This window comes from Carassius gibelio, chromosome B15, assembly GCF_023724105.1.
Source record: "Carassius gibelio isolate Cgi1373 ecotype wild population from Czech Republic chromosome B15, carGib1.2-hapl.c, whole genome shotgun sequence".
Lineage (NCBI taxonomy): Eukaryota > Metazoa > Chordata > Actinopteri > Cypriniformes > Cyprinidae > Carassius > Carassius gibelio.
The window spans coordinates 1205784-1228283 of record NC_068410.1 but is presented as its reverse complement, the minus strand read 5'-3'; the positions used below and the strand labels follow the sequence as shown (position 1 = coordinate 1228283).

The following is a 22500-nucleotide window of genomic DNA, read 5'->3' as shown; positions in this document are numbered from 1 at the left end:
CTCAAGACTTCACAGGAGTTGTGGGCTGACTGATAGAGTTCTTAAAGAGACAGAGCACTATTCTAGTGCACTACAGTCAGTGCTCTGCATGCACAGGATGATTTCAGTTCCTTTAATGCTCATAATGGGGATCTGTGTGAGGTGTGTGTGTGTGTGTGTGTGTGGAGGGGTTAACTAGTCCTGTGATGTGTCTGGAATGTTAATCAGGTGGATGTTTGTTATAAACACTGAAGCAGCTCAGTCCAGTCTGATGTTGTTCAGCGTTTCTTTCAGTGAATGTTCGTCAACACTTCCAGTTCCTTGAGAATTTATGACCAGTTTGCCTTTTTATTTGTCACATCATCATGTATTCACTGCTTTCAAATGCAACTAAACCAGTGGTGTAATGAGAGACAGACACTATTATAACGTTAGCGATAAACAGGTGATATTTGGAAATAATTACAGGATTAGTTTGCTGATAAACAGAAGTGGTAGTTCTCTCGTTTCACTTCCGAAACCTAATGATATAGCAACTATTGATGTGTTATAAACCTCTTATTTGCCATCTGTGTTTACTGGTGTGATATCAGGGACTGTCAGTTATCAATAATTCAGACGAATCTGAAGATGATCTGAAACTCTCAGGAGATCAGGATGAGTTTGTGTCTTCATCAGGTTTGAGGAAATGTAGCATTGCATCAGTGTCTCATCAATGGATGCCCTGCAGTGAATGGGTGCCGTCAGAATGAGAGCTGATAAAAACATCCACAGCACTCCAGTCCATCAGTGAACATCTGGAGAAGACAAAAGATAAAACACATCCAGCATTAAGATGATTTTAACTCCTAATCCATAATAACACTTCCTCCAGTGAACAAGTGCATCTCCTGTTGTCTCTCAGTTTCTCAGCTCTCATTCTGACGGCACCCATTCACTCTTCCCTGGTTGATGATGTGTGTACAAGTGTTTAGGGGCACTATTTGTGCTTGTGTACGTGTCGAGCAGTAGATGCGTCCTCCGAGTTATTAATTCGCTGGTCAGAGCTTCTCACCGTGTGTGTTTGTGTGTTCATAAGCAGGTGTCAGTGAGACTTTAACCACAACTGAGACGCTTGTTTGCTGTTTTCATCCTGTTTCTGTCTCATGTGTCGTTCTGAGCAGAATGTTTTATAGAGGCTGTGAAGTATTTCATGGCTTTTTAATTACAGAGCGGTTTTATTCCTCCTCCTCGTTGTTTTCTGGATTGAATGAGTCTGACATGGGCTTCAATATACGGCTTCCATTGTTTGTGACTCATGCTTTCGACTTAAACGGGTTTCCAAACTGGGGGCCGTAAGAAAATGTAGAATTTTTTTTTTCAGGGCTGTCAAAGTTTATATCTTTACTTAAGATTTAAATTAAATATGTTAAATCTAATTTTTGATGTGTACATTCACTAAATGTAATAATATTTCATTCCGCTTTCTACAGACTAGCCAGAAATCAAGACATAAATTGCATATGTATATATAATTTATAAACATTTTCAAAGTGGTGGATGCAAAATTTGAGAATTGTTTATATATATATATATATATATATATATATATATATATATATATATATATATTTAATGTCTAATGGATTTTTTGGGCTGTCAAAGTTAAAGTGAGCACATGAGAAATTAATTAAATATGTTTGACATAATTGTTTTTTATGTTCGCATTCACTAAATGTAATATTTGATTCTGCTTTCTACAGACAGGCTGTTGGTTTATATATGGTTTAAATTGAGAAATATTTATTTAATGTCATTTTTAGGGCGGCCAAAGTTAATGTGTGCACTCAGGATATTAATTAAATATTTTTTAAATAATTGTTTTTACCTCTTGTAATGCTTGAATTAAGACATTAATTGCAATAATGTTTTTTGTTCTAATAATTTGTTCATTTAATTTTTATTTAATAAATTTTTTATATTTTTGAAAACAATTAAATTATTTAAAAAAAATATTAAATGTAATATTTGAACACAAAACTGTAAAGTGAAGTGAAGTGACATTCAGCCAAGTATGGTGACCCATACTCAGAATTTGTGCTCTGCATTTAACCCATCCGAAATGCACACACACAGAGCAGTGAACACACACACACACTGTGAGCACACACCCGGAGCAGTGTTCATCATTTATGCTGCGGCGCCCGGGGAGCAGTTGGGGGTTCGATGCCTTGCTCAAGGGCACCTAAGTCGTGGTATTGAAGGTGGAGAGAGAACTGTACATGCACTCCCCCCACCCACAATTCCATCCGGCCCGAGACTAGAACTCACAACCCTTCGATTGGGAGTCCAACCCTCTAACCATTAGGCCACTACCATTATCAAAAGGGGAATCGTTAAGTCTGATGCCTTGGGATCAACTGCTTGATACACACAGAGGTCAAGGGTCACAGGCTGAGTAACTGTGATGGTGAGACTGAGTCATGTGTGTGTGTGTGTGTGTGTGTGTGTGTGAGACCTGCAGCACTTATGTAAGCTCATAATCCCAAACACAGCGTTCGTTTCACTTCTCACTAACCTCTTCTTGTTCATCTACAGCCTGATACGAGAAGAGAGTTTAGAAAGAGAACAGCTGTTCAGAAATGAGTGACCAGGGGTTAAATACATACTAGTGATGAAACCTCTGTCACAAAGGGTTAAAGTTAAAGGCCCACAAGGAGACATTTACAAGCTAAATTACTGAATTTATTAGAATACAAAAAGTACACCGGCTTTTTAGATATATCTGCTTCAAACTGTGTGTGTGTGTAGATCGATAGACATGTGCTTGTGAATTGTAATGTATTTAAGAGCAAAATTCAGTTTTATGAAATATAAGATAATAAGTCACATTAATACGATTATTATTTATGAATATATATTTATATATAAGATCTTCATTTGGATGGACAATAATGGTGATAAGTATATGGTTTATATAAACTTCAAAAGGCGATGATTATAAATGGGAGGTTTTGTAAGCGTATTGTGGCAATACTAGTGAATCTATAAACTGTGTTAAAGCTGAAATGATCATCATAAGGTTTTTATTGGAAAAAAATCAGGTGTGTGTGTGTGTGTGTGTTGGTTTTAATTTCACATGCAAATCTCTAAAGAAAAGTGCACTGTATGTTAGAGAATATCTCCTCATGTCTTTTGGCTTTTTCTCATTGAAATGAACTGTTTTACACACACACACACACTCGCACACACACACACTCACACACACACACACACACACACACATGTCTGGTCAGCTATCCTTGTGGGGACTCTCCATAGGTGTAATGGTTTTTATACTGTACAGACCGTATTTTCTATCGCCCTACACCTAAACCTAACCCTCACAGGAAACTTTGTGCATTTTTAGATTTTCAAGAAACTTCATTCTGTGTAATTTATTAGCTTGTTTACCCGTGGGGACCTCAATTTAGGTCCCCACCGTGACACGAGACCCCATGAGTCTGTGTGTATGCAGGTTTAAGTCCCCAACAGAATAGAAAAACAAGTACACACACACACACACATACACACACACACACACACACACGTGTAAAGTGTGTTCATCCCATAGGTGTAATGGTTTTTATTCTGTAGAAACTGTATCTTCTATGTTCCTTCACCAACCCTACACCTAACCCTAACCCTCACAGGAAACTTTGTGCATTTTTACTTTCTCAAAAAAACTCATTCTGTATGATTTATAAGTGTTTTGAAAAATGGGGACATGGGTTATGTCCTCATAAGTCACCCTCTCCTTGTAATACCTGTGTCATACCCATGTCATTATACAGAGTTGTGTCCTGATATGATACAAAAACATGCCCACACACACACACACACACACATATACACACACTCTCTGACACACACACACACACACACACACACACACACACACACACACACACACACACACACACACACACATTGAAGTGTTTATTTGCATGTAACAGATGCAGTTCCTGGTAAAATGATACTTAAAAATGAGGAACTAAAAAGATTTTGACGGTTTGATTTGTTGATGCTGTTGATTATTATATTTACAATATTAATATTTGTAGGTTGATCCTCTGAGCTTCACTCAAACAGATGATCTCAAGACTTCTTTTATATTTGATGAGGATCTTATTATAGTTTCTGATTCAAGATAATTATGTCATAAAGAGGATGAAGTTCCTTTGGATGAAGATGTTTGAGGAGTGTTTAACCTGAAGCACGTGCAGTGTTTGGCATGACTTTCACAGTCACCTGAACATGAAGCACTCGCTCGTACATCAGCTTTCTTCACATCACTGAATGTGATCCATCAGCTCTGTTCAACATCTCCAATGCTTCTCAGAAGCAACTTCAGGTTTCAGCATTTTTACGCAATAGTGGTCAGTTGCACCAAAACGGACACAACGTTATTGCTGCGCATTGCTAAATATTTGAGTGTTGCACCAGTGAACTAGTGTTTGGAGTAAAAGAGCATCAGTGAAGATGTGTTGAACTTGACAGGCATCCTGTTGACAGATATTACTAATGATTACGATGGTTCTTGAGGAACCGGTGTTAAAACAGAAATAGATTGGAGGTGGAAGGAGCTGTATCTGTTTTGGTGTGTGTGTGTGTGTGAGAGTGTCGTTTTGTGATGGTGAGGAGTCTAACCGCATCTCGGACACGTCTTTTATAAGCTTCAGTGGCTTGTTCCTGAGCATTTCAGTGTATTGCCAACATTAACGTCAGACGAGTGATTTAGAATCATGTGTGAAGACTGTGTGTGTGAGGTCATGGTCTAATAAATAATATCTGTAGTTCATCTGACTGATAATGAGCTCAAGGGGAAAAAACGATCTTTATCTGAGCTGGAACAGGAAACTGCTGGCAGGAAATGAGCTTTTTCTGAAATGTTACTTTTTGTTTGAGTGTTTTTTTCTGATGAATAAGTCTGAATAATGCCAGCAGGGTCCAAATATACGAAGTGCCAAACCTGGTTTATACGGGCTCTTAAAAAGTCTTCATTTGCACTTCCACAAATTAAGGTGTAAAAAGGTCTCAAATCAGAGCACGTCTTAAATTAATAAGGTAAGGGCATTATATGTTGCATGCACTGCAATAAATAAATAAATAAATGAATAAAATAAATAAATAAAAAATGGGAAAAATGCATAAAAAAAGAAAAAAGTAATAATAATGAACATCTTCCTCTGTATTCTTGTCAGATTTTCCAGTACAAATATAAAAACATCAGTAAATCAAGGTGCATTAACTCAAGATGGAAAATTATTATAATAAATAATTATATAATAATATTTTACATTGTTTTAAAAGTTTTATGCATTTGTATTTGATACTTAAGTTTATATTACATAAAAAACAGAAAGCAAAGGATGTTTAAAAATCGTAAAATATATTTCATATTAGGCCCCTATTTTTTATACATTTTTAATAAATTATTGAATTGTTAAATTTTTATAAATGCAGTTGATTAGACATTTTTGAATGACTATTTAATGAAATAATTTAAATTAAATATTCTAAATATATCAAGAATATCCATACAAATGTAAACAAAAAACACAGAATTTGAGTTTGGGAAAGCATCAAACTGATTTCACGTGTTAGACTTCTTGTGATGATCTGAATCTGCTTTAGTAAACATGTCTCATATTTCTGAAGCTGTGTTTCTCCAGGAACTCTCTCCGTGTGTAATGTTCAGCAGAATGAAAATATGAGGAACAGAATAGTTCATACCTGCAGGTTCAGTTTCGACGAGACTTGTGTTTTACAGTAAATGACTTCTGAAAGCCTCTCGTGCTTACAGTCTTCTTTAACACGCTCATGATTTCCTCAACAAAAATAATTACCAAAATATTTGAATAAAAAAATGAGGCAACTGTTTTAGGGTCATGAAGATATTTCTGGCCAGTAAATTCACCCATGATTGGATATTAATTATTAGCTGTACTCTCTCATCTGACAACAACTAAACCCAGCTTTAAAAGAAAAAAAAATCCTTTAGTACAAAGTAAACAACTTGCCAAGCGGTCTATTCAGTAACAGGTCTATTAATAAATTCTGACTCAGAATATATAAATAAATACAAACCTCAACAAACAAATAACGAATAATGATGATTTCTCTCTCTCTCTTTCTCTCAGTAGAGGTGTTATTCCAGCGATGATTCCCTGAGCTCGTCCCATGGAGAACAAGTCCTGCAATGTATTCCTGCAGCCCGGCGCTCCGATCATGTCCTTCATCCCGCCGGAGAGTTCCCAGTCCGTGTCCGATTGGCTGAGTGGCCTCCGGCTCGACCAGTACCGTCCGGCCTTCCAGGAGGCGGGGCTGGGAACGCTGTGGGAGTGTCAGGATCTAAGCTCCGCCCAGTTGCAGCGAATGGGCGTGGCTCTGCCCGGCCACAGGAAGCGTATCCTCGGCAGCCTGCACAAGCTCCTCCCCTCAGCGGCGGGAGCGGAGGAGGACGAGGAGCAAGAGGAGGACAGACCCGTCGCCCGAGAGAGGACCAAATTCAGAGCGTCGGACAAAAACCAGCGAACGGAAAACAGCGTCGCAGGTAGACGCCCGCCTCCCGTCCCGCCTCGAGTCACGCCCAATCGACCTCCCGTTCCCTTCACGCCCCGTCCTGAGCCTAGCAGCATCCCTGAACAAAATGAAACGCCCACACCTTACGAACGAACCAAGCCCATCCCAACTCCCAGGCCACGCCCAGAACACCTGCCTCTTAAAGGGCCGGCGCAGCAACTCCAGAAGAGCGAGAGGAAACCGTCTCCTGTGTCTCCCTCTTCCTCCTCCTCCTCCTCTTCATCAGAGCGCTTCCACCTGTACGAACAGTGTTTATCTCCTGCTCAGGGAGAAATGGGTGCTCCTCCTCTTCCTCCTAAGAGCTACGCTGTGGGCGTGTCTAAAGAGCCCATAGACGGCCCGTACAGACCCCCTGTTCCCCCTCCTCGTGTCTCCGCCTGCTCCAGGACTACAAATCCCAGAAGCACGTCATCCAGAAGCCCGCCCACATCCAGGTACAAGACACACATTATCTGTCAACTGCTGCAGTGTTTCGTTTGTGATAGGTCTGTGACGCAGAAAAGATGCTTGAACTAAAACTACATCTTTTCTTATACATATTATATGTTCAGAAATAATGAGAGAAAAAGGCTTTAAAAAAATCTAAAATTCAAGGTTATTCAAGTTTTGCATATTTTTTTCTGTTGAAAACTACATTACCCATGATTCTCCACAGTCTGATTTGTGTTCCTCCTCGTAGCTGGTTGGTTTGGTTCGTGGTTTATAATTCAATAAAGATATTTTTTAAACCCCTACTGGTAAAATGAATGGGAAAAGCAATGTTTTAGTCTATTGCAGTCCGTTCATCACAATGGAGATGGAAGGTGAAGTGCATTGCCTTGTGGGATACCTCTCCGCATGTCCTGTGGCATACTGCAGATTTGAGCCAATTATCCAAGTATTCCAAGCAAATGGAGGAGCTGCACACTAAGCACATTGTGTTATTGTGAACGCTCATGACTCAGTGCTTTTACACAATGCTTTTGCACATGTTCAGTGTTTGTGTTTCCTGTGCGCTGACTCGAGGTCATTGAGTCACGAGGCCTGCAGACCGTCACACGGGTCAAACTGACCAGTGCAAGTGAGTCAGAGCTGGAAAAAGACACGACGAGCTCTTTCTGCCAGAGGCAGTGTGTTAGGGTTTGTGATTGAGCACTGCATGGATGCTGAAGGAGAGAGCGCCACCCTCTGGTGAGCACTGGGACTGCTGGCGAGCAGAATATACTACTAGTGAACTGCGGTCATTTTTTGAAAAACCCTTCTTTTAATTTAATTTTAATTTATTAAATATAATTAAACTAAATTTAAAATTTTACTTAATATTACATTTAATTTAATATTTAATTTAATATTCAATTTATTATTTAATTTAATATTTAACTTAATATTACATTTAATTTAATATTTAATTTAATATTCAATGTATTATTTAATTTAATATTTAATTTTACATTTAAATTTATTTTATATTTATTAAATTCATAATTTTCACATTTTTAAAATTAATTCAATGAATGAAAGACAGAGTTTGGCCATTAAATGCAAATTGTTTTTAATCTCGATCAAAAAAATAAATAAATTATTCTCCTACTATGGCTGCTCGGTTATGGCAAAAATCATAATCATGATTATTTTGGTCAACACTGTAATCATGATTATTAGTTGGTCATATAAGCAAAACTTTATATAAGTGATAAAAGTCTTCAAAATGTATTAAAAATAATTAAACTGTCAGTAATACAATACATTATTTTTTTTTTATTCAAGTCTAAAGTATTCAGCTAACAGCAAACAGAAATTGAATAATCAAATGTAAAATATAATAATCTTCACTGTAAGAATGAATCTTGCTTGGTTTCTTCCTAAAGTTACAAAAGTTCTTCAGTCAAGAGCAGTGAGTGATTAACTCTTTGTCTTTTATTGTTTGATACGCAGTAGGAATACTGTTTAAGTATATCTCCTCGATATTTTGAGCATTAAACGAGATACGGATCATTTTTAATCTGGATTGAGTGTGGACTGCATCAGTGTTAATCCTGGACTCATTCAGCAGTGTTTGGTGTTGTCTGTGATCAGTAGTTGTTCTGGATGTGAGCTATAGATGTCAGCAGTTCTCCTGTCGTTTCCTCTAACCATGCGCTTCTGACCCACAATGCAGTGCGTGACGCCTCCTCCAAACACAAACATCTTAACATGAGTTCCAGAAACATCATTTACTGTCAGTTTTTATTGAGAAGTTGTGGTTTTAGATTCAGTTTCTGAGACACTTTTGAACGTTATGGTTATCAGACATTCATGATGATTAAGTCTCAATACTTTATTTAAAAAAGGAAAATAATAATCACATTCTCAATGCTATAATGTACATATAAACTTTGAGTTTGTTTCTAGATTGTGATTCTCACTATACAGTAATGTGAATTTATTTGATATATAAATATGATTTAATATTTTTTAAATATAATTTATATAATTATTATAAAATAATTAATTATTACTAATGTAATTATACAGTTTTATCCCACAATATAATATTTTAATATAAAAAATATTTTTAGTTTTACTTTTTGTTGATTTTAATTTTTTAATTAATATTTATGGTTGCTGTAATAATGATTCAAAGACTCGCGTGATGTAGAAATTAGAATTTAATAATATATCATATTTTTCACATGAATTTTAAATTTTTTATTACAAAAATGAATTGAATTTAGAAGTAAATAATCTTACAATGCAGTAAAATAAAAAACATTTATTATGCTAAATTTACATATACAGTATTGTATTTTTTTCATAATATGATATGCGTGTATAAATGAAGATTTTACTGCAAAAATGTGAATTTTTATAAAATAATTTCATGATGAAATAAAATAAATGCAGGGTTCATTTTCATAATGCAAAATACATTTATACAGAAATGTGATTTTTTTTTTTTACATAATTTTAAATATAAATATATAATATTTTACATTTTATATTTTATATATATATATATATATATATATATATATATATATAACAGTAACTGTAATGATGTTTCAGTAACAACATGTATTTTCAACTTAAGCTCTCTTTTTTTATAATAATAAAAAATAATAATTTCACAATGCTAAACATGTATAAATGCAGGGTTCATAATGCAAAATACAATTATACAATTATAAATATATATTTTTAATATAAATATACAGTGGCATTGTGAAAGTTTAGGAAGCCCTTGCAGAATCTGTGTAAATGTGAATAGTTTTAACAAAATAAGAGAGATCATACTGCATGTTATTTTTTATTTAGTCCTGTCCTGAGTAAGATATTGTACTTTACAAGATGTTTACATTTAGTCCACAAGACAAAAACATGGCTATAATTATACTGTGTGTGGATCTTTCACCCTGAGGGACTCAAACACAACTATTAGAGAAGGTTCAAAGGTTCACTGATGCTCCAGAAGGAACGAGATGCATTAAGAGTTTTGAAGAATCTGCAGGAGCTTAAAGATGTTCCTGAAGAACGCTGCTCAGTTTAACTGTTCAGAGCAAACAAGAGACTCATGCACAACCATCACAAAACAGAAAGACAGCCGAGGATCATCAGAAAACAGAACACAGTATTAACAACCAAATGATGGGGATATCTGAATAATTTCAGCCATGTTTCTGTCTTGTGGACTAAATCTTTTATGTGCAATATCTTACTCAATCTCTCTTATTTAGTTAAAACTATTCACATTTACACAGATTCTGCAAGGGCTTCCCAAACTTTCACATGCCACTGTATAATATTTGAACATTTATATATATATATATATAAGTTACTATAATGATGTTTCAGTTTCTTTTTTCCCCATAGTAATGTAAGAAAGAGTAATTTCCCAGTGCTGAATGTAACTGAATGTTGGTAAAAGCGGTGGTTCAGTGAACAGGAGAAACAGGAGGCAGATTTCAGGAAGCTCTTTGTTGTTTCTGAAGGTCTCGGCTCACAGACGCTCTCGCTCGCTCGAGTCTAAAAGTGTTCCCACTTCCGCCTGTCTTCTGTGTGGTCGGGTCAGCTGTCGTTCTCTCGTCCTCGCCGTGGTTCTCCAGATCACACTCGTTTACCGGACTCTGTTCCCTGATCTCTCGCTCCTCCTGAGCTGGATCGGTGTGTAGAACAGGATTGCGATCCTCGCGTCGCTCTCTGATGGCCGTATTTGGGCTGCTCGAGCACGTAAGTTCAATGTGGAAGTCAATGTTTCCTTATCTACTGTGTTTCTAATCTGCTGTGCTTGTTCTTTTCATTGTGTGTGTGTTTTAATGATGGCTTTGGCTTGTCCCGTCACTGTTGAGGTTTGAAGACAATATTTGGATGATCCATAATAGCACTTCCTCTAGGGACAAAGTGTTCATGTCTGAATCAGGAGAGAAATCTGCAGCGTTCAAACAGCTATAAACAAATGTTTTTTAGGCAACAGGAGATGCTCTTTTTTTCTTTATTGAACTTAAAGAGTGTTGTGTTGTCCATCTGTCTTTGTTCAGACTGTTTTCACAGCGCTGTCAGAAAGCAGCGGTTTCTGTTTTCACAATGACACACCAAACGGTGAAAGTGCAGTCATCTCAGTCCGTCTCTGCTCTATAAATGGGTTTTCGGATGGAAGCTGCTGTCTTTATTTTTATACTAAACCTTTTTTAACATTATTGGACTGTCTCTCTTTTAATGTATGCAGAAAACGTTCGTTTGCTGGAAAATAGATGCTGACATTGCATTCCCAAAAAAACAATTACACTTCTATTTATTAGCAGCACTTCTTATTGCTTTCTTAAAAAGATTCGCTTGGATGAAAACATCGGCTAAATCATTCAATCTAAACTGATTTTCGGTTGATCCAGAAAGTCTAGGATGCACAAGTGACAAAAAACACCCCCCGAACTATTTTGATGATGAATGAAATTGTTGGTTGAATTGAGGAAGTGAAAGCAGAAGAGAAGAATGAATCCGGTTCATTGGTCAGTTATGTTTAGCAGATGTTTTGTTCGGCTGGACTCAGGAAACAGCATTGTTTGAGCGTCCACATGGACCTGAGCTGTAACACACGTCAGGAAATGTGTGTATCGTCTGATAAACGCCCAACAAACACTGAACCTGTCAATTCCTGTATTCCCTGTAAATGAATTTTGTGTGCAGTGAGATTAAAAATGAATCAAAGGCACATTAAATTGGTCAGAAGTAGCAGTAAAGTGATTTATAATCTATTTCAAATAAATGCTGTTCTCTAGAACTTTCTATTCATCTGAATCCTGAAAAATAAAATGCATCACTGTTTTCAACGTCGATGATGATAATCAGAAATGTTTCTCGAGTAGCAAATCATCGCATTAGATCATGTGACGCTGAAATTAAATAAATAAATCAGCGGAGCATCACAGAAATAAATTACAGTTCAACAGAGATTCACTCAGAAAACCGCTTTTTGATATTGTAATAATATTTCACAATTTTAAAATAAGTGCAGCTTTGCTGACTTCTTTCAGAAATAGCACACGAATCGAATAACACCGTTTAATACTCCAATTAAACATCGCGCAATTAGTATGTAATAATAACTTCCTGGAGCAACTTACACTGCTGCTGCTGCTGTTGTAGTTAATCTTATAGTTATTATACAAGCGTGGATGTGTAGTATGATGTAATATGAACTAAAAGCAAGCGGAAACATAAGGTAAAGTCCATTATGATGTGTATGTGTGTTAAACTGAAGACTGGTGCTGTGTCTGCTCCTGCAGCGCTCCTGTAGATGATCCGTCAGACACAGATCCAGTCCCAGACGTCCCGCCTCGGATCATCAGACCTCCGAACCAGAGCCGAAGGAGAGACGTGCCACCGCCGCCCAACAGAAACCGTGAGTAGATGTGCAACTATTTCATGATTTCAATCATCGTACAGTAACCAGAAACAACCAACCCTTCCTCTTCTCAGCTGTGCTAAACAGTCTCTCGCTGTCGGCGCTTGTAATGATTTATGCGTCTTTTAAACACTTTTAAATACTTTTACACTCCCCATATGTTTGCTGCATTAAAGCACGCCTCTATTTGATCGTGTCATTGTTTCAGTACAATTTATTCTGTCTTTTCGCTAATTCGACCGAACATTCAATTCAAAACGTTACTTTTTCAAATTGGTAACGTGTAGTCCCATGTTGAGAGACACTGTAAGTGCAAAAGTGACGTAATGCATTACTTTCCATGAAAGTATCTTAAGTAACACAATCCGTTACTTTTTTATGGATTAATGTAATATTGTAATGCATTACTTTTTAAAAGTTACTTTCCCCATCACTGTATGTAAGAAAATGTGTCATGACTTTAAACTTTTACTGGTGCAATATTCTAAACGATGATTTCGTCATGTTCTGGTGAGATAATTCAGTCTTTTACTCAAGTGATGCTTTTACTTCATCCTCCACTGCACTATTCTCATGCAACACTTCACAGAAATTTAGCCTTAGGCCTGGTTTTGTGTTTTACTTTTGAGTGAGTAAGATGATTTTTTTCCCATCAGGTCATCCTCACACAGCATTTAGAAGATCGAGTCATGCGCATTGCATTGTGGGATACATCTTTATATCTCTTTGTGTTTCCCTCATTCTGTTCTCTTCTGTGTAGAGTTGGATTCGGATGAAAGTTCAGATGAATATGACGAGCGAGAGCCCAGCAGAGACGCTAAACTCATAGACATGGCCAGCAAGGTGCGTTGTTTTATTCCAAGAATCGTCCAATAGCGACAGACGCTGTATGATTGACAGCTGCTTCCTCCAATAGATGTCCCTGATGGTTCCCAAGGCGCCGAAACCTCGTTACAGCAGCCTGTGCAGCGACGACGAGCTTCTAGACGATGACACCAGCTGTGACGAGTCTGAATCCCTGCAGTGAGTCTCTGTTATTCTGCTGCTGTTAGCCATTCTGCAAATGTGTTCATTCCTGAGTTGTTACTGTACGTTTAAATTTAGTTTGTTGATGTCGATTGAGCAATATGAGAAATTCATGTCCTGTTGCAATGTGATAATGTAACACTTCCCTTTTGTGCTGATCTCATCTCTCTCTCTCTCTCTCTCTCTCTGTCCCTCTCTCTCTCTCTCTCTCTCTCTCTCAGACGGAGTTCATGGATTGGAGATTTGGCTTCGATCTCTGGTTCTATGACCAGCATCTACCTGCCAATCACAAGCCACGACAATGCTCCGCCCCCTCGGGAAGACCCCGCCCCTACCAGCGTCCCCGTGATTAAAATGGGCTGGCTGTACAAGAATCCTCCTCAGGGGTGCGTCACAGTTTTCATTTCACACTGACTTTGGAACATTTCTGGATTTCATTCTTGAACTGATTCTTTTATACGACTCATTTGAATCACCTGATTCACCCTGAACTGAATCAGAATTCCCAAACATAAACATGAAAGACATCAGTTTAGGAGTTTTTGATTGCTGCCTTTGAGATATCCACACTAAATATACGTTTTTAAATGTAGAAATAATTTATGAGCTCAAAAAATTCTATTATAAATTAGTCTAACATGAGGAGAAATTAGAATTTTCACTTGATTATGTTCATGTGTAAAGTATTTATTAAATAGTTTTTAATTTTTGCATGTGCACATGACATGCATTTTTATTTTTTTATTATATATATATATATATATATATATATATATATATATATATATATATTTTTTTTTTTTTATCATTTATTTATTTTTTAAAAAAATTAAATATTTTATTATTAAATTATTAGCTTTTTATCAATGCACAAACCCATCTGAGAAACACTGAAAAGGCACAGAAATAATCATTTTTTAATAATGCAATCACAAGATTCACAATTATGCTTGTTAACATGTAAACACAGCCACTTTCACTTTGAATGAACAATTAAACCTGAAAACTAGTTAAAACACAGTTAAAACAACACACTTTTATGCTTGCATAAATTATCTAAGTGTTCAAACATGACTCTACCGATTCTATTGATTGAGTTTAACATCCACTGAAGCTAAAACATGATTGTAACTGCGGAGTCTCTCTCTCTCTCTCTGGGTGTGTCTCTGTGTGTGTGTGTGTGTGGTCTCTGTGTGTGTGTGTCTCTCTCTCTCTCTCTGTGTGTGTGTGTGTGTGTGTGTGTCTCTCTGTGCATGTGTGTTTGTGCGTCTCTCTCTATCTGTTTGGGTGTGTCTCTGTGTGTGTGTGTGTGTGTGTGTCTTTCTGTCTTTCTCTCTCTCTCTCTCTCTCTGTGTGTGTGTGTGTGTGCAGGTCTCTGATCTACCAGCACCGCTGGGTCAAACTGGATGCTGAATACCTGAGATACTTCGACACTGAGAAGGTGATTCTGATTGGTTAAAGGGTTAAAGTCACGTTTGTAGTCACACTTGCATCTCACCGCACATGTCCTTTAACACCCGCTGCTGATGAGATGATAACTCGCCTGTGTGTGTGTGTGTGTGTGTGTGTGTGCAGGACGTCTACTCGAAGAGGATCATACCTACACTGTCCATCACTGGTGTGGTCAACGTGGGAGAGCAGAAGTTTGAAGTAGTGACGCACAATCGCACTTTCCTGTTCCGAGCCGAGAACGACTGTGAGTGTACAGACTGTGTGTGTGTGTGTGTGTGTGTGTGTGAAGCACACGATTAGGTGTGCTAGCGAATTAGATCTGATCAGTGAGGTTTTGTGGTCTGGTGAAACTAAAGCTAACGTGAACAACTGACCTCACAACACAAATACACACTGACATGCACAGAACACAGTTACACACAAACAGAATATTACTCTTTTGGGGAACATTTTTTTATTAGTAATCATATTATAATTAGAGATGTTCCGATACCCTTTTTCTCTTCCCGATACCGATTCCGATACCTGGGCTCAGGGTATCGGATAATACCGAGTACTGATCCGATACCTGGGTGTGTATCTGTAAATACAGCTGTATATACTACTAGCCCTGTGTAAATTACTAGAAATATTTAATGGTGTGCTTCAGACTGATCCCTTAATAAAACATGAACAAATACATGGTGAACTACTTTGTTCATTACAGTATTTTTATTATCTGACATGAATTTGACAGTAATATTATTTATTTTCTGATGCAGAACTTCAAATGCAGCCAAAAACCTAACACCACAAACTAAAAAAGGTATTTTAGTTTTACAATATAACCGTATAAAAGACTGCAACAAATAAGTCTAGGAATATAAAAAATGATATTTAATCAGATAATCTCTTTACATCAAAACAAGTATTTTAATTATTATTATTAATAGAGACGTATTATTATTACTACATAGAGACATAGCTAAATCTACTGTAGGCTACAACAGTAGCTTAATATATTGTCAATTTACTCACTTTAAACCAAACATTTATTTTAATGGGCTGCCATGAAGATCTTTGAGTGTCTGTGTCTGTGTAAATTCTCATGAAGTGACGGTTTATGCGTTCGTGTCCTCATATAGTGACACACAGCAGAGACTAGAAACAGCGAGTTGGTAGTGAAGTGCCAGTGCTTGTGGCATCCCTAGTCGCCGTTTTACTGTCTTGTTGATCCAGTCTGAAACACTGCTAGACAGCGGACACACTGCTAACCACTGATCTATAATATAGAAGCGGCTTCGCTGTCTGTCGGCAGTTTAGAAGGCGTTGAGCGATCCAGTCATATATAGATCAGTGCTGCTAACGCGTCTTCATTTCTTCTTCGCTGCTCTAAACAGGGGTGGCTTGTAGCACACAGCACAACTTCCTGTGTTTGCAATGCATTCTGAGCAGCGAAGAAGAACCGTGCAGCGATTAGGCAAAGCTAGCGGTCATAACTAGGTCTTGTTTAAGAAAATGGTATCGGATCGGTATATAGGTTCATGTACTAGTATCGGAATCAGAACAACTCTAATAATAATATTAATATTTTAATTGCATTATTATTATTGTTAATCAATGTTATTTAATATTCATTTTTATTAAATATTTATTTAATTGTATTGTATTGAATATATTTTATTAATTTTCTTATTTAATATAAAAAACACAAATACACACAAACATGCATTAAACATGGTTACACACTCAGAACATTGTCTTTCTGGTGAAGAATAAACAAAAATGTTACATTCTAAAGAATAATATAATATAATAACATTTAGTGTTCAAATTAGTGTTTACTTTTTTTTTTTTTTTTTTAACTACTATTTTTTATTAAAAACAATTTAATTAGTTAAAATTATTAATTACTTAATGATTTAGCCTCACAAGACAAATACACTTTACTATGCTATACTTATTCCTTTTTATTTAAATAATAATATAATCTAATATAATATAATATTTAAGTGTTTGTTATTTTTTAATTGTTATTATAAAACTAATTTATAATTATTGTCATTATTACAAACTATGTCTAAATTAACAAAAACATTTATTTTTTTAATAATAATAATAATAGTAACAATATTTAATTTTGATTGTCATTATTTTAATTTATTGTTATGATAAACAAACACTCAGAGAGACCGTTTCGCCGAGTCGTGCAGTCACTGGAGATTACACACGCTAACATCTGACGTCTGCTCAGTGAAATGACTGAAGTGTGTGTGTGTGTGTGTGTGTGTGTGTGACAGCGGAGCGGAGCGAGTGGGTCACGGTGTTGAAGAGCTGTGTCCGAACCACCAGTCTGGACGTGACCTTTAACCCCTGCGTGAGCTACGAGATGAGGGGTTACCTGGAGCTGCGCGGCCTGCGCTCCAAACTCTACACGGTGGTGTGTGCGGATAAAGTCTTCCTCTACAAAAACATAGAGGTAAACCCTCAATCTGTCTGTCTCCAGAAATCAAACTAACACTGGTCACACTACTGACAGATAACCCTGTTTAGAAAGGGTCATCATACCTAAAACCTGAGTATTGTGGGGGTCCAAAGGCACTCTGTGTTCATATTGAGCCATATATGATTTATATGATTGCAATGTGATTTTATACAATAGTAGTTCAGTAAACAAGAAGGAAAAGTTAAGTGATTTATGACACAATATTGATTGTCTTTGCTATTTTTTTCTGATGAAAAAATGTAAAGCACATTTAATAATGTTAGAAAAAATATGACAATTAAAGAAACATAGCGGGGAATGACATTGTTTATGTTAAATCCTTTTCAGGTAATTGTTATTTCTACCTTTTACCAGTCACTATTTTTTATGTTCATATTTTTAGTGCATTTAAGAAAAGTACAGATTTTTGTTTGTATGTACTGTGAGTTATAGTTTTTAGAAAGAAATCGAAAAATCGGATTCATTTCAGTGAATCAGTTCATTTAGACGTGTTTTTAGTAGCATTGATTTACTGTTTATATTTCATTCATATTTTGAATAAGTTTTTGTTTTTCTGGTTTCATTTTAATTTTAGTGTTTAAAGTTTTTTTGTTGCCGTTTTTAAGTGTTTGCGTACATTTATAGCATAGAGATGTCAGTAAAAAATGATAATCATAGTAATGTACATTTAAATAGCTAAATAAAGATGTTTGTTTCGTGTGTGTGTGTGTGTGTGTGTGTGTGTAGGAATATCGTATGGGGATCGGCATCACCTCGATTGATATGAATGTTGGGAATGTGAAGGAAGTGGACCGGAGAGCGTTTGATCTGACCACACCGTACCGGATATTCAAGTGAGACTTACACTTGTTCATTAATTTGTTCATTCAGTGTGTGTGTGTGTGAGAGTGTGTCACTGAGTATGTGTGAGTGTGCCCGAGTGAGTAAGTGTGTGTATGTGTGTGAGTGAGTGAATGTGTGTGTAACATGGGTAACACAAGGAGAAGGTGACTTTTCAGGAAATTAGTCCATGTCCCCACTTCTCAAAACAAATATAAATCACACATATTGGAGTGTACTGAAGATCTGAAATAGCAGAACGTTTCCTGCGAGGGCTAGGGTTAGTGTAGGGCCTTCGAATATACAGTTTGTGCAGTTAAGATGGGATGTTCCCACTTCATGTGTGCGTGAGTGTGTGTGCGACTGTGCATGAGTTAGTGTGTGTGACTGAGTGTGAGTGGGTGTGCGAGTGTAAGTGCGTGTGCAAGTGCCCGAGTGTCTGTGTGTGTAAGTGAGTGACTGTGTACGCAAGTGCCTGAGTGTGAGCATGAGTGTGTGTGTGTGTCTGTGTGTGTCTGTGCAAGTGCCTGAGTGTGTGTGTGTGTGTGTGTGTGTGTGTGAGAGTGAGTGAGTGAGTGTGTGAGCATGAGTGTGTGTGTGACTGAGTGTGTGTGTGTGTGTGTGAGCATGAGTGTGTGTGTGTGTGTGTGTGTGTGTGAGCATGAGTGTGTGTGTGACTGAGTGTGAGTGGGTGTGTGTGTCTGTGTGTGTCTGTGCAAGTGCCTGAGTGTGTGTGTGTGTGTGTGTGTGTGTGAGAGTGAGTGAGTGTGTGAGCATGAGTGTGTGTGTGTGTCTGTGTGTGTGTGTGTGAGAGTGAGTGAGTGTGTGAGCATGAGTGTGTGTGTGACTGAGTGTGTGTGTGTGTGTGTGTGAGAGTGAGTGAGTGTGTAAGCATGAGTGTGTGTGTGTGTGTGACTGAGTGTGTGTGTGTGTGTGTGTGTGAGAGTGAGTGAGTGTGTAAGCATGAGTGTGTGTGTGTGTGTGACTGAGTGTGAGTGGGTGTGTGTTAGGGCTGAAACGATTAGTCGACATTATCGACAGTGTCAACAATAAAAAATAGTCGACAAATATTTTTGTTGTCGAGTTGTCATTTTAGTTAATTTGACCTAATTTAGAGCCTGCTATAGCGTGGTTTGACCAGTGTGGCGATGTAGTGCAAGACAGTAATTCAGCTCTCCTCGATGCATTCAACAGAAGAAGAGATCCAGCGCTCAACACTGTTTAGACAAACGCACCCGAGCCGAACCCAATGCCGTTTTGAAAATATATGACACGGCTTTCCTCTCAATAACGAAATAAACAACAACAACAAAAAAATGACCGCAGTATGAAAGCAGCAGTTTAAAAAATGCATCGTATTACACCGATGTGGATGTTTGCACGAGCTCAGTAAAGCATTAAAGTCACGTCTACAGTATTTTATGCATTACCTTAAATCAAGCAGCTTTACAGTATTAAACATTATTATTACATATTTGATTAAAGTGATAGTTTGGTTTGCAGAGATCAAAGCTTAATCTAGCTCAGGACTGTTTGGATGATCATAACCAGCAAGGTATTTCATGAGAGATTACTCTACAGTCAAACGTTTTAACGTTAAGATTTTTTCGTTTTTTTTTCTTCTGCTCACCAATCCTGCATTTCTTTAATTCGAAATACAGCAAAAGCATTAATATTGTGCAATATATTTACAATTTGTGTGACTGAGTGTGAGTCAGTGTGAGTGTGTGACTGAGTGTAAGGCAGTGTGTGAGTGTGTGTGTGTGACTGAGTGTAAGGCAGTGTGAGTGTGTGACTGAGTGTAAGGCAGTGTGAGTGTGTGACTGAGTGTAAGGCAGTGTGTGAGTGTGTGTGTGTGACTGAGTGTAAGGCAGTGTGTGTGAGTGTGTAAGTGTGGCTGAGTGTGTGAGTGTGTGTGTGTGTGAGTGATTGTTAATAAAAATTTTAGTTTACACAATATATATGTATGTGTACTGTGTATTTATTATTAATATTTGACCCTGGAGCACAAAACGAGTCATAAGGGACAAAGTTTTTACATTTCACGATTTCTAAATCATCTGATCATCTGAATAAATGATCTCTCCAGTGATGTGTGGTTTGTTTGGAGGACAATATCTGTCTGAGATACAACTATTATAAATCTGGAATCTGAGGGAGCAAAAACATCTAAATATTGAGAAAATCATCTTTAAAGTTGTTCAGATGAAGTTCTTAGCAATGCATATTACTAATCATACATTACGTTCTGATATATTTACGGTAGGAGATTTACAAACTAGTGCACTGTTAAGAATGTGTGTGTAGATGTTGGAGAGCGGTGTATGACGGGTCTGTGTGTGTAGTTTCGTCGCAGATACGGATCAGCTGAAGGATCAGTGGGTGGAGGCCATGCGCAACTCCATCGCAGAGGCATTGTCCAATTACGAAGTGGCTGAGCGGATCTGGGCGGAGCCGTCCAATCAGATGTGTGCTGACTGCAGCGCTGCCAAACCTGAGTGGGCCGCCATCAACCTGGCCGTGGTTTTCTGCAAACGATGTGCAGGTAACGACCAATCACAGCCAGCGACAGCTGACCAATCACAGCCAGCGACAGCTGACCAATCACAGCCAACAACAGCTGACCAATCACAGCCAGCGACAGCTGACCAATCACAGCCAACAAAAGCTGACCAATCACAGCCAGCGACAGCTGACCAATCACAGCCAGCGACAGCTGACCAATCACAGCCAGCGACAGCTGACCAATCACAGCCAGCGACAGCTGACCAATCACAATTTTTAATTGGTAGCAGTAGTTAACATAATAGTAATTATTATTGTTGTTGTTATTATTATTACTACTATTATTATTATTTTATGTCATCAGATTGTGCGGCTCTACAAAAATGCACACCAACTTACTGACTATTTTTTTTTGGTATCACAATTTAAATTGCAATAGTAGTTTTTCCCCCAAATGGTGCGGCCCTGTTTCTGCAGCTGTGTGTGTTCGTCTGTGACAGGAGAGCATCGTGGTCTCGGTCCGAGCGTATCTAAAGTACGCAGTCTCAAAATGGACAAGAAGGTCTGGACTGAAGATCTCATCCAGGTGTGTTTTGTTCATCTGATTGTTCTGTGGTTCTTGAGGTCACTGCGCTCGTCTTCATCAGTCCTCTCCTCGTGTCCCAGCTGTTCCTCGCTGTAGGAAACGAACGAGCCAATCAGTTTTGGGCGGCGAACGTCCCGCCCAGCGAGGCCTTGACCCTGAACAGCAGCAGCGAGGAGCGACGTCGCTTCATCACCGCAAAATACCGTGAGGGCAAATACCGCCGATATCACCCGCTGTTCGGAAACCAGAGAGAGCTCAATAACGTGAGTCAGCGTCAACACAACACACTACACACTGAAAATCTAAATATTGAGAAAATCATCTTTAAAGTTGTTCAAATTAAGTTCTTAGCAATGCATATTACTAATCAAAAGTACATTTTTGATATATTTACAATAGAAAATTAACTAAATATCTTGATGGAACCTGATCTTTACTTAATATCCTAATGATTTTTGTATCAAAGAGAAATGTATAATTGTGACTCGTACAGTGTATTGTTGTCTATTGCTACAAATACACCTGTGATACTGATACATATAGACTGTAGTTCAGATTTAATTGTTTGTGAGTTAAATCAAAGCTGTGAAGGACAGAATTAGAGTCCATTCAGTGGGTTTGTACTCTTTTAAAGTGAGACACTTCTGGCAAAACCATTGCTTTTTCATGCACTGCTCAATTTGGGGTTTTGGTCTATTTGTATAACCTATTTTTTTACTGTTTTGGTTTCGCCTTAAGCTTCTGTGTCTTAATTTCACAACACGTGTTTGCCAGAGTTTTGTCAAGACATCTTCAGTATTGTGTTTTTTTAAGTCCTCACAATGTTAAACCCCTTCTCAACCCCTTTTTTCATTCATAACGTTTTATAAATTGGGCATCAGTCGTGACTGGAAGTGTTTGTGATCCAGCTGTGATGTGATAAACATCAGGAGATAAAGCGCTCTGTACTGTGTGACTGAGACGTGATGAGCAACAGATGTGTTCAGAGTTAACTCGCTGCTTACTACTTATCACACACTGCATACTGATGAGGAGATCCCACTCACTGTGTGTGTGCGTGTGTGTGTGTGTGTGTGAGTGTGTGTGTGTGTGTGTGTGTGTGTGTGCGTGTGCGTGTGTGTGTGAGTGAGTGTGTGTGTGTGTGTGTGTGTGTGTGTGTGTGTGTGTGCGTGTGCGTGTGCGTGAGTG

General features: G+C 37.7%; 1 protein-coding gene across 7 annotated transcripts in view; it reads left to right on the top strand.

Annotated features, from left to right (window-relative positions):
- The window catches only part of LOC127972286 (arf-GAP with Rho-GAP domain, ANK repeat and PH domain-containing protein 1-like), a 41129-nt gene that overhangs the window by 745 nt on the left and 17884 nt on the right, over window positions 1-22500 (top strand). For 4 of the 7 annotated variants that reach the window (XR_008157064.1, XM_052575693.1, XM_052575691.1 and 1 more), the window contains exons 2-13: window positions 6141-7016; window positions 12321-12436; window positions 13200-13282; window positions 13356-13462; window positions 13687-13851; window positions 14837-14906; window positions 15041-15161; window positions 17197-17375; window positions 18129-18235; window positions 20567-20766; window positions 21227-21312; window positions 21393-21575. Coding sequence is in view for 6 of the 7 variants with exons in the window: in XM_052575693.1 (XP_052431653.1) it covers window positions 6181-7016; window positions 12321-12436; window positions 13200-13282; window positions 13356-13462; window positions 13687-13851; window positions 14837-14906; window positions 15041-15161; window positions 17197-17375; window positions 18129-18235; window positions 20567-20766; window positions 21227-21312; window positions 21393-21575 (2253 nt within the window). In the remaining variant the exon portion in view is untranslated. Of the gene's footprint in view, window positions 1-6140; window positions 7017-10565; window positions 10768-12320; window positions 12437-13199; window positions 13283-13355; window positions 13463-13686; window positions 13852-14836; window positions 14907-15040; window positions 15162-17196; window positions 17376-18128; window positions 18236-20566; window positions 20767-21226; window positions 21313-21392; window positions 21576-22500 lie in introns of those variants that run through there. The other 3 variants (XM_052575692.1, XM_052575690.1, XM_052575695.1) reach the window with 2 other exon arrangements.